We start from the raw sequence: 12362 nt of genomic DNA, 5'->3' as shown, positions 1-12362 counted from the left end.
TTGTTTTTTTTTGAGACGGAGTCTCACTCTGTCACCCAGGCTGGAGTGCAATGGTGCGATCTTGGCTCACTGCAACCTCTGCCTCCCAGGTTCCAGCAATTCTCCTGTCTCAGCCTCCCAAGTAGCTGGGATTATAGGCATGCACCACCACGCCCAATTAATTTTTGTATTTTTAGTAGAGGCGAAGTTTCACCATGTTGGCCAGGCTGGTCTCAAACTCCTGACTTCAGGTGATCTGCCTGCCTTGGCCTTCCAAAGTGCTGGGATTACAGACGTGAGCCACCATGCCCGGCCCTTTACAACAACAATTCTAAGTATTAGGGACCCACATCTCCCTCCTTGACTCTCTCTATGCCAGCAGACAATCAGGATACTAAGAGTTAATACTGGAGCTCTGGAGTTAATACTGGAAAGACTAAATGGAGAGAAGGAGACTAAGGGATCAAAAAATCTTATGTGAGGAGGAGGCAGCTTAGGACAGGTGGTCACGGAAGAGGATCTAGGTTGTGGCGACATTATGCGATGGGTTGGGGCCAGCAGGGTATCCCAGGTAGAGTCTGGGTGGTGAGCACTCAGTTGTACGTGATTACAAAGCAGATATTGGCCAGGCACAGTGGCTCACGCCTGTAATCCCAACCCTTTGGGAGGCCAAGGTGGGTGGATCTCATCATCAGGAGATTGAGACTACCCTGGCTAACACAGTGAAACCCTGTCTCTACTAAAAATACAAAAATTAGCCAGGCGTGGTGGCAGACGCCTGTAATCCCAGCTACTCGGGAGGCTGAGGCAGGAGAATCGCTTGAACCCAGGAGGCGGAGGTTGCAGTGAGCCGAGATCACGCCACTGCACTCCAGCCTGGGCGACAGAGCGAGACTCTATCTCAAAATAATAATAATAATAATTAATAATAAACAAAGCACAGATATCAGGGAAATCAGCTGGGGACGTCAGGGACTCATCCTGGAGCAAGCACAAAGCTCAATAAGATCCTGGGCACAGCGTGGGTCTGGTGGCTCGTGCCTGTAATCCCAGCACTTTGGGAGGCCAAGGTGGGGGGATCACTTGAACCCAGGAGTTCAAGACCAGCTTGGGCAAGATGGTAAGACCCCCATATCTACAAAAAATACAAAAATTAGCTGGCCATGATGGCATGTGCCTATAGTTTCAGCTACTTAGGAGGCTGAGATGTGAGAATCACCTGAGCCCAGGAAGTCAAGGCTGCAGTGAGCTGTGATAGTGTCACTGCACTCTAACCTGGGCAATGGGAGTGAGACCCTGTCTCAAAAAAAAAAAAAAAAGAAAAAGAAAAAAGACGGCACAAAATCCTAGCTTGCCTCCTAGACAATTGAATTCCCTACTGCTGGTGAGTCCCATGCTCCCACACTGAGGCCCATGTGCAAACAATCCCCCCAGAAGCTCACTCACCCCGCGGTGGAGGGCAGTGCGGCCCCGGAGGTCAGCAGCATCAGCTGTGGATCCTTTCTCTAGCAGCAGATGTACACAGTCCACATGGCCATTCATGATGGCCAGCATCAGTGGGGTCCTACAGAAGGGCAGGAGGAGGAGTGAGGATCCCGCAAGGACTGGAAAACCTGCACCCCACCCTGGCCCACACTCACTGTCCATAGGCATCCATGACATCTGTGATGTCAGCTCGTTCCCCACTGTCGATCAGCAAGTGCAGGGAGTCAGTGTGGCCAGAGGCAGCTAGGGGAAAGGGACCCCGTGTCAGGGCAGGGCCAGGAGGAAGAAGGGAGGCAAGGTCAAGCCTAAAGGACTTGGGGTCAATGTTACAGAAAGACCTGGGCCAGGGAGAAATCTCTGAGGATAGGAAGCTATGAATCAGGGCTTGAAGTCTCCATTCTCCTCACCCCACTCCACTTTCCAGCCCCATTCCCATCCAGGAGGGATCTGGCATGGCAAGGGTAGGGCAGCAGCCTAAAGTGGGCACTAACCAGCAGCGTGCAGGGGCGTCCACTTGCGCTTGCGCTCCTTGATGAGGGCAGAGGCGCCGTGGGCTGTAAGCACCTCCACACACTCAGTAGAGCCGCGCTCCGTGGCCAGGAAGAGTGCGGTCCGGCCCTTGTGGTCCCTTACGTCCAGATTCACCAGCGTCTCCGCCAGCGTCTTCAAGGCTTCACAGTGACCGTTGTAGGCCTGGCAAGGTGCAGGCAACCAGTGCACACAGCTCGGGACCTTCCCTGCTCCTCCCTTCCCCTTCTCTGCTCTTGGGGTCCCTGGGAAGCTCAAGGTCTTAGTCCTTGACAAGCTCCTTGGGCCCCTTAAGGCTTCCTACCCTGCACTGTGCTTATCCCCTCTCCCACAAAAAGGCAGAAGGAAGGATAACTTCACAAGTGCTGGCACCTTTGTTAGGGCCTGGGAACAGGTAGGACAAGGAAGGCAACAGAAAAAGACGTGGGACTCACAGCTAAGTGCAAAGGGCTGACTGGAATGGTGCTCTCCACATCCTCCAGGCAGTTAAAGGACATTTCTAAGAGCTGCAAAGGACAGGAAAGTAGGTGCTGAGACTCTGGAACTCCCAAGATAGTACCCCAGTCCCCGACTCGCAGTAATCCCCACTAAGCCTCTGGATCTAAAGACCACATTTGATTGAACCCTTAGTTTTGGAATCCACAAACCCTGTGCCCTGCCCCTGCCTCCCCTCCTGTAGGCCGGGCCCCAACACATACCAGTTCGAGGTTCTGTCTGTTGCCATAGGCGGCTGCATAGTGCACAGCTGTGTAGCCCTGCCTGTCCCGCAGGGAGGGGTCTGCACCGTTATCCAGTAAGAACTCCAGACAGCTGGGGAGCCGGGGGTAGACTGTGAGACAGGGACAGGCCCAGCCCAGGAGGGCACAGTTCTGGGAGGGCCAGAGGAGAGGACCAAGGGAACCCCTCCAGGCCTACCTGGCCGCCACCCGTCTTCAGCTCTCGGTAGGTTCTCTAAATCCTACCCATTCTTCAATGCCAGCTCCAGACCCACTTTACCTTCTCAAGGTCTGCCCTGAACCCCTCTGGCTTCAATGCCCTCCTTTATCCTCTGAATGCTCTCCTAGAGAACCTAGAGCATGATGTTCAGTTATCAGCCTTCTCCTGACCAACATGCTTTCCCCACCTCCAGGCACGTCAACCCCTGCCCTAGGATGCTTTCTCCTCCCAGCCCACCCGAATAAGTCCTGTTCATCTCAAACTCAGTCCCAGCTTCTCTCCTCTGTGGGGCCTTTCCCAGCCTTCCCTGGGGAAGATGCCTCTTCCTCTGTGCTCCCTTGGCAGTCTTCTCATACCTTAGTAGTAGTTGTAGTAGTAATAATAATAAAGTAGCACTTACTGTCAAGCACAGTTCTAAGTACTTCATGTATATTAAATAATTTAATCCTCATAAAGATCCCATGAAGTAGATACTATTTTTATCCTTACTGTGGGTGATGAAATTGAGGCATAGAGAAGTAACTTGCTGAAGGTAATAGCTGAGCCTCTTGGATTTTAGTGTCCTTTTTAAAAAAATAAATCTTAAAAAAAAAATTATTTAATTTACTTATTTTAAATGGAGACAGGGACCTGGCTCGGTTGCTCACATCTGTAATTCCAGCACTTTGGGAGGCTGAGGTGGGCAGATCACCCGCAGTCAGGAGTTCGTGGCCAGCCTCGCCAACATGGAGAAACCCTGTCTCTACTAAAAATACAAAAATTAGGCTGGGCGTGGTGGCTCACGCCTGCAATCCTAGCACTTTGGGAGGCCAAGGCAGGTGGATCGCCTGAGCTCAGGAGTTCAAGACCAGCCTGGGCAACATGGTGAAACCCCGTCTGTACTAAAATACAAAAAATTAGCCAGGCGTGGCAGCATGCACCAGTAGTCCCAGCTACTCAGGAGGCTGAGGCAGAATTGCTTGAACCCAGGAGGTGGAGGTTGCAGTGAGCCAAGTTCATGCCACTGCACTCCAGCCTGGGCAACAGAGTGAGACTTGGTCTTCAAAAAAACAATTAGCTGGGCATGGTGGTAGGCACCTGTAATCCCAGCTACTCAGGAGGAAGAGGCAGGAGAATCGCTTGAACCCCGGAGGTAGAGGTTGCAGTGAGCTGAGATCACGCAACTGCACTAGAGCCTGGGTGACAGAGCAAGACTCCATCTCAAATAAATAAATTAATTAATGAATTAATTAATTAATTTAATTAAATAAAATAGAGATGAGTTCTCATTATGTGTTAGCCAGGCTGGTCTCATACTCCTGGGCTCAAGCAATCCTCCCACCTCAGTGCTGGAATTACAGGCATGAGTCACTGTGCCTACCTGATTTTTGTGGGTTTTTTTTTTTAGAGACGGGGTCTCACTATGCTGCCCAGGCTGGGGTGCAGTGGCTATTCATAGACATGATCATAGTGCACTACAGCCTCAAACTCCTGGGTTTGCATGGTCCTCTTGCCTTACCTGCACCTGCCTCCTGAATAACTGGGAATATATGCATGTGCCACCGTGCCCAGCAAAAAATAAACTTTTTGTTTTAGAATATTATTAGATTTATAGAAAAATTGTGGGCTAGGTGTGGTGGCTCATATCTGTAATCCCAGCACTTTGGGAGTCTAAGGTAGGAGGATTGCTTGAGCCCAGGAGTTCGAGACCAGTGTGGGCAACACAGAGAGATCCCTGACCTACAAAATAAATTAATTAAAAAAAAAAAAAGAAAGAAAAAGAGAAATTGTGAAGATAGTACAGGGAGTTCTCACATAACCTATACCTAGTTCCCCGTCATTAACATCTTACATTAGTATGCATAAGTGTCCTTTTATTTATCTTTCCCAATAGATTATTAGCTTTCAAAAGACAGAAATTTGGGACAATTCATCCTTTTTAAATTTTTATTTAATTTTATTTATTTATTTGTTTTTTTGGAGACAGAGTCTCACTCTGTCGCCCAGGTTGGAGTGGATTGGCGTGATCTTGACTCACTGCAACCTCCACCTCCCTGGTTCAAGTGATTCTCCTGCCTCAGCCACCCGAGTAGCTGGGATTACAGGTGCCTGCCACCATGACCGGCTAATTTTTATATTTTTAGTAGAGACGGGGTTTCACCACGTTGGCCAGGCTGGTCTTGAACTCTTGACCTCAGATGATCTGCCTGCCTCTGCCTCCCAAAGTGCTGGGATTATAGGCGTGAACCACCGCACCCGGCCTATTTTTAATTTTAATTTTTTTGAGACAGAGTCTTGTTCGGTTGCCCAGGCTGGAGTGCAGTGGCGTGATCTCGGCTCACTACAACCTCCACCTCCCTGGTTCAAGCAATTCTCTGCCTCGGCCTCCTGAGTAGCTGGGATTACAGGCGTGTGCCACCACACCTGGTTAATTTTTTGTATTTTTAGTAGAGACGGGGTTTCACCATGTTGGTCAAGCTGGTCTTGAACTCCTAACTTCAGGTGATCTGCCTACCTCAGCCTCCCAAAGTGCTAGGATTACAAGCTTGAGCCACTACGCCCAGCCTCATCTTTTATCCTTAGTATCTAGCACAGTGCTTGGAACCTAGTAAGTAAATATTTAATTAATGCTTGCGGAATAAACAAATTATTTTGTACATTTAGCTTTTCTAATCCTCTCAAGAAGACCAGCCGGGCACGGTGAGCTGAGATCACACCACTGCATTCCAGCCTGGGCAACAGAATGAGACTCTGTCTCCAAAAAAAAAAAAAAAAAAAAAAATCCATTCCTTTAGGGAAGGAACTATGTCTCATACTTTGGGGTTTTTTTTTTTCCCCCTGAAGCTCCTGAGCTTCAATCTCATACTTTTGTCTTTGCCCACTATGGACTACACCCAGAGGGCTCAAGACACACTGCTGGCTGACCGGCAGGACAGCAGCAGTATAGGGTAGAGGTTCAGATTAGGTAGGAGGACAGTAGGGCCAGAGCTTGCATGGGTTGGGGAAAGCACATCCCAGGGGCCCTCTCTGCTACTCACAAGAAGGCCTCCTTCCTGCGGGACTCCTTCAGTGGCTCGTCCTCTTCGGCATCATGGCTGGAAGGTGTATGGGGTTCCGCTCTGGGGAAGAGAGAGAGAAAGTTAGGGCCAGGCTCAAGGAGGTGAATGGGGCTGAGAAGGACCAGACTGGTAGCCTCACCTCCTGTAAGTGTCGGAAGCGGCAGCGTAATGGAGGGGAGAGCAGCCTTTACAGTCGGCCTCGTTGACACCTGCCCCAGCAGTCACCAATGTTACTGCACACTGGTAGCTACCGTTAGCAGCTGCATAGTGCAGTGGGGTCCTGGGGAAGAAGTGAAGGAGGGTGGGGAAGAGAATCAGAGACAGATACGAATGCAATCAGATGTGCAGCCAAATGCTGCTTTGTAACATTCTCCTTATTTAACTCTCCAATCTCAACCCTTCCTCCCTCTACCATTTGTTTCTCTAATCAGATATTCCCTATGTTTACCCCTGCATATTAGCATACCTGCCAAATTTGTCCCTCCTCCTCAAGTCAGCTCCACTGCTCAACAGCAAATTAAGACATTCAACATTCCTAAAAGAAAGATGTGTTAAGAGAGTTACAGCCTCAAAGGGAAGCCACAGGCCCAGAGTGGGGCTAAGGAAGGATGGAACTAGCAAGCCCTTTCTTCTGTGACTGCTTTCATTGTGAGAGGGGGAATAGATCTGGACAGGCAAGAATGAGGGGCCCAGACCTTTGCCCAGCTCCCTGCTCAAAGCATGGGAGAGAGAAAGAGAACTCACCCTCCGGAAGCAGCAGCATGAAGACAGGTACGGCCAAGGTTGTCAGGTGTATTGATGTCAAACCCAGCTGAAAGCACATGCTCATTGCTGAGTGAAGACACAATGCTGTACAACTGACCTGGAGGCACAGAACAGCCACAGGTCACATCTGAGAGTGTTCAGCAGGGAGGGAAAGGCCTTTGCTCTCCTATACACCTGCCAATCCCCAGCCCATCAGCACATACCTGAGGAAAGAAGCTTACGACAACAGTCAGAGAATCCAAAGAGAACAGCTAAGTGCAGGGGGAACATGTCATGGATGCCACGCCTAGAGAGAAGTTGAGGGACTCAGTCCTTGGGTCAAGGAGGGACCAAGTAAGACCTCTTCTGTGACCTACCACCACCCTAGAGTCAGGGTAGGAGGTTCTCCAAGGTGCCCTTTGGCAAGCTTATCTGTGCCTCCATGGTTGATGTGAGCAGTCTGTGCAGATCTGGGCAGCCCAGAAGTGGAGTCGGGGCCCTGACTCACCGGGCGGTATCTGCGCCATTGGTCATGAGGGTGCTGATGAGCAGCTCGTGTCCATAGCGAGCAGCCACATGCAGTGGCGTGTTCCCAAATTTGTCGGCACAATCAATCTCGCTGCCTGTGAGGGGATGCACACACACAAGCTCAGGCAGACCTCAGGCTTAAGACCACTTTTGCGAGCTAGCCACGATTTGAGTGCCTACTATGTATGCATCAGGTGCCAGGCCCAGGATTCTACGTGTTTTATCCTGTTTCTAGGCCTTAGGAGACTGGGCAGGGCAGAGCAGGGCCATTTCCACAGGTCCCTTGGTCAGAGTTCCAAGGGCCTATCCTACTGGAAGAGGGCAGGAGAAGGAAGTTAGGAACCTCCCTAGATTCTAGAAATGAGTTCCTTGGGGGAGGAGGGGATGAGAGCACAAAGTCTCCCAGGTCCATACCATTCTGGATGAGGATCTGGGAGCGTGTGAAACGGCCATGGATTGCAGCCATGTGCAGAGGACTTTTCCCTTCTTTGCTCTGTGGAAACATGGTGGGTTTTTGTTTTTGTTTTTTTTTCCAGTGCAAAGCACAGAGAATGCCCTACCTCCCTTCCAAGGACATATCTCTAAGGACAAAAGGGTCATATGGCACCTTCTTAGCCCACTCTTTCCTGAGTCCCTGGCAAGGTCTGATTACCCTAGGAAGCAAGTGGATAATTCCCCAAGAGAGCTATCCAGATACAGTCAGGACCCCTAGATCCAAGTTTCGCTCCCCACTGGTCTAAGCCTTATCCCTTCAGGCACCTGGTAGTTGACGTCAGCCCCATTATTAACCAGTAGCTCCAAGCAGAGAGCGCCATTGGTGGAGACTGCAGCCACATGCAGTGGCGTGAAGCCCTTGTCATTCGGCTGGTTGACATTGGCTCCGGCATTCACCAGCTCAATAGCCACAGCATCCTGGCCCAGGTAGCAGGCGATGTGCAAAGCTGTGTTTCCAAAAGCGTTGGGCTCATCGATCTGGATATTCAGGGGTGAGAGTAAGGTGGTATCAGTTTAAACAAAGTAGAAGCCAGCACATGTAGCCTACAGATCCCAGAAATCCAACGACTGCCTCATTTCCTCTCGGGTTTATGACCCAAGGTACTAAGGTACTAAGGGCACTATGGCTAAGGTAAGCATTATTCAGACCCTCTCTACCACGTCCTTCCAACTTCCCAAAACTATACCAACATCCCAATACCTCATATCTCCGTAACAGACTATAATCTCCTACTTGCTGCCCATAGTTCCCAACCCCAGAGCTCAAAGCCCTGACCTCTGCTCCCATCCGAAGCAGGTACTTCACCACTTCAATCTGGCCACTGGCAGCAGCTGTATGGAGCAGCCCATAGCCCTTGCGGTCCTTGCAGCCGAGGTCTGCTCCCCGTGCCACCAGCAGTTTTAGGACCTCCAAGTGCCCTGAGAAAAGAGAAGACACTCTAAAGGAAGTAGAAGGTAAACTCTAAGGCCCTACACTCCTCTCTTCAAAGGCTGCAACCCCACATCCCTGCCCTAGGAATCCTAAATGTCAAATTTCTGATTTTCCCGTGTATTCTCTCTCACCTAGAAAAGCTGCCCAATGCAGAGGCTGCCGCTCCTTTTTGTCACAGACATTCAGGCTGGCTCCCTTGTTGAGGAGCAGGTTCACCGTCTGTATCAGGATATGAAAGACACCTGTTCAGAGCCAGATTCGTGCCCTCAACCTACCTAAGAGCAGAGGCCTCATCTCCTGAAAAGGCTGAGGCAGCCTAATGCCTTTTTCCATGAGCAAAACAACCTGGAGGACTCGAGGGAACAGCAGAAGCAGGCACTAAGGAGGAGATACTGGAGAGATTTGGAACTTTAAGGGAAACAAGGGAGTCTCTTCAGGTGATCTGGTGGTTCTTAAACTCTTTTTTTTTTTTTTTTTTTGTTTGAGACAGAGTCTCGCTCTGTTACCCAGGCTGGAGTTCAGTGGCATGATTTTGGCTCATTGCGAGCTCCGCCTCCCGGGTTCACGCCATTCTCCTGCCTCAGCCTCCCGAGTAGCTGGGACTACAGGCGGCCGCCACCACGCCCGGCTAATTTTTTGTATTTTTAGTAGAGACGGGGTTTCACCATGTTAGCCAGGATGATCTCGATCTCCTGATCTCATGATCCACCCGCCTTAGCCTCCCAAAGTGCTGGGATTACAGGCGTGAGCTGCTGTGCCCGGCCGGTTCTTAAACTCTTGTAAGTCTTTGCAAATGTGCTGAAAGACATGGACTCTCTTCAGAAAGGCGTGTATGCAAATATTTTCCACGCAAAATCCAAGGTTTTATCAACCTCCTGAAGTCCAAGTTAAGAATTTTAATCTAGTCTGACCATTCATTTAGTGCTTCAGCTTAAGTGTTTATATAACCATCCGGGCTGCTTCTCCTTCAGGCTTGAGGGCCCAGAAGCAGGGAAACGTGAGTAGGAAGGTAAGAAAAGGGAAAGCCCCAGCTGGGCCTGGATGGGAACAGTCCTCACCTCAAGATGCCCACTATGCACTGCATGGTGCAGAGCACTGCGCCCGCTCCTGTCAGCCACGTTGAGGCTGCTCAACAGGGGTGCCAGAGCCTCAGCACACTTGGTGGCCCGGTTGGCAGCAGCCACATGCAGTGGTGTCTGCCACAGCTTGTCCCGGGCATTCACATCTGCTGAATGTGCCAGCAGCAGCCCCAGCACCTTCTGTTGAGGGGCAGGGGACAAAAGAGAGAGTGGGAGCAGGAGGTAAAACAACAGGAAATGGAAGGAGGAATAGGTCAGCATAGCATCTACAGCCCTGTTTTCCCCAGCACAGAGTCTCTTCTCATTTTTCCAACATACCTAGCCTCTGAATACCTACTTTCCATCTTCTGGATCTTCTTAGAACTTAAGCTCTTCCTTACCTTGCTGATTAAAACAAGGACCCTTTGCTCTTCTTCAAGCCACCTGACTCGCCAACTTAGACCCTGAAAATCTTCACTCACACATACATCCATTCCCAAACAAATCCACACGTGGAGATCCACACATCCCAACCCCCCACTACTTCTAGGAAAACTAAATGCTCTTGCTACATCTTGCCCTGAACACCCTCTTTAGCCTTCTCATAGGCACCAAAATTATTTTCAGTATCTCAATAAGCAAACAGATACTGGTTCCTTTGCAAAACCCGAGCTAAAATGCCCCTCCTAACCACCACCCACCTCATTCCCACTGGCCTCGGCCCCTCCCCCTGGTGGCTGCAGCCAGGGAACTGATGAACTGAGGAGGAGGTCCCCCTTTCCCTGTCTTCAGGGCTGATGGGAATAGGATAAAGGACCCAGCTGATGAAATATGTTTGGCCCCTGTGCTGTCAACTTTCAAGCTGCTTGAGGACCAAGGATGCAACAGATTACTATACCCATCCTCCATCACAAGGAAAAGAAATCTCAGTGCCCAGAGGGGGATCAGACTCAAGGTGGCCCCCCAGGGAGGGATGAGTCACTCAGGCCTGGCAGCAGGGCCCCCGCAGTCTGCCAGCCCAGTGTTAAGCTCTTCCTGAGTCACATCAGCTGGCAGCACTCAGCCCCCTTACCGGCCAGTTCTAGGGGTAGGAGGAAGGGGCCAAGATTTGATCTCCTCACTACCTGGGGTAGAACAGCTTGTAGGGCTGAGGACTGAGGCTCCTTAACCCTTAACCTCCACCTTTAAGCAACTTATCCTTTTTGAAAGGGTAAAAGAAGGTGGGGGTGCATACCTCGTTTCGGGAGGCAGCAGCACGATGAAGAGGGGTCAGCCACAGTGTGTCCTTAGCATTGACATTAGCACCTGTGGGGATATAATTTCCTATTTTGATGGAAGGTGGGGAGGAGGTATGAAGGAAGCCAGTAATCAGGCCAGGAAATCTGAATGGAGCTGGAGCCTCGCCTGGACCAAGCCCGGGAGAGCAATCCTTGAATATCAAAAAAGACTCCTCCCCTCCCTTCGCTCCCTATGTGCCACACCTTCCAGCTCCCCACTTTCACCTGACATCAGTAGCAACTGGAGGATGGGGACATCGCCTACGTAGGCAGCAGCATGCAATGGAGTTCGCCTCTCTTGGTCCTGGGAAGGCAAAAAAGAGCAGGGACTATGGGCGCGGGGTAAGGGGGCTATCAAGGACCCCAGCCCAAGCCTCAGAGCTCCAGGCCCTTCCCCACAACCTCTTCCCATAGTTTCTGCAGCGTCCTAAGTCCCGGTACTGGGAGTCAAAGGCAAGCACCTAGGGAGGGTGGAGTCAGGGCCAATGGGCTGAGAAGCCGGCTCCTTTTTCCCGGAGGGGTGGGGGCGCTGCAGACTCCGGAGGTTGAGAAGAGAACAACGTTCCTGGGCATTCACAGCCCAAGTGATCTGGGCTTCAAGCCTGACCTGCTCTCCATCCCCAAATGCAGAGTAGGCTTTCACTCCAGGATGGAAAGAACTGCGGCCTCATCTGAGCAGAGGAGACACGGAGCCGCCCCACCGGTGGGGAGGGGTCCAGAACACGGGAGCCAGGATTCCGGTCTCGCCATCCTCCCTGCTCCCAACTCACCAGCACATTGATGTTCTCCTTCTGCGAGAGTAGGGAACGCACTTCCTCCACATCTCGGCTAAAGATGGCCTGGACCAGGGGCGGCTGCAGAGAGAACCGGCATTCTGAGAGCGGGCTGGAGCCGGAGCGAAACCGGTGTGGGGGTGGGGGTGGGGGAGCACCTAGGTTTGAGTGGGGGGCGTCCGTGGAGGGTCTCCACTCTAGGGATTCTGGCTGGAGCGGGCTCCCGCGGTGCCTCCGCCGGTTGCCAGGTCCCCAAGGACACCGGCTTGGTTGAGGGGAGCGCGGCATGGGGCGGGGCGGGAGCTGCGGGAGCCCCGGGCTCAGGCCCAGCCTAGGCCGCACATCCCCGGGCTCGCGTGACGGCAGCGCCGAGCCCTGGAAGGAGGAAGCGGGAAAGGGCAGGAGGGCTGACCTGGTCCGTGATGCTGAGGATCCCCATGGCTCGGCCCGGGCTCCGTCCGCATCGAGCTCCCGGCGGCGGCGGCGGCGGCTCCAGCGGGGACACGGAGCGGCCCAGGCGGCGGCTGCGGCGGCGGCTGCAGGGAGAGCGCGGCCCCGCCTACCGGGGGGCGGGCGAGTTGGAGGCCGCA

The 12362-nt window shown here is 52.0% G+C and overlaps 1 protein-coding gene across 3 annotated transcripts in view; it reads right to left on the bottom strand.

Moving 5' to 3' along the window:
- Window positions 1-12362, bottom strand: part of ANKRD52 (ankyrin repeat domain 52) — a 21048-nt gene extending 8686 nt beyond the window's left edge. Inside the window, exons 1-20 of one of the 3 annotated variants that reach the window (XM_055359372.2) lie at window positions 12185-12362; window positions 11770-11853; window positions 11225-11303; window positions 10957-11027; window positions 9723-9923; window positions 8796-8883; window positions 8509-8651; window positions 7998-8210; window positions 7653-7731; window positions 7219-7333; window positions 6935-7017; window positions 6711-6828; window positions 6433-6501; window positions 6106-6246; window positions 5946-6026; window positions 2691-2802; window positions 2427-2498; window positions 1956-2157; window positions 1620-1707; window positions 1426-1543 (exon numbers count right to left, since the gene is read on the bottom strand). In XM_055359372.2, coding sequence (XP_055215347.1) covers window positions 1426-1543; window positions 1620-1707; window positions 1956-2157; window positions 2427-2498; window positions 2691-2802; window positions 5946-6026; window positions 6106-6246; window positions 6433-6501; window positions 6711-6828; window positions 6935-7017; window positions 7219-7333; window positions 7653-7731; window positions 7998-8210; window positions 8509-8651; window positions 8796-8883; window positions 9723-9923; window positions 10957-11027; window positions 11225-11303; window positions 11770-11853; window positions 12185-12211 — 2184 coding nt within the window. In that variant the 5' untranslated portion in view covers window positions 12212-12362. The other 2 variants (XM_031000597.3, XM_063693890.1) reach the window with 2 other exon arrangements.

Source organism: Gorilla gorilla, chromosome 10, assembly GCF_029281585.2.
Source record: "Gorilla gorilla gorilla isolate KB3781 chromosome 10, NHGRI_mGorGor1-v2.1_pri, whole genome shotgun sequence".
NCBI classification, from domain to species: Eukaryota; Metazoa; Chordata; class Mammalia; order Primates; family Hominidae; genus Gorilla; species Gorilla gorilla.
The sequence above is the reverse complement of the archived record's forward strand: the minus strand, read 5'-3'. Positions and strand labels throughout refer to the sequence as shown.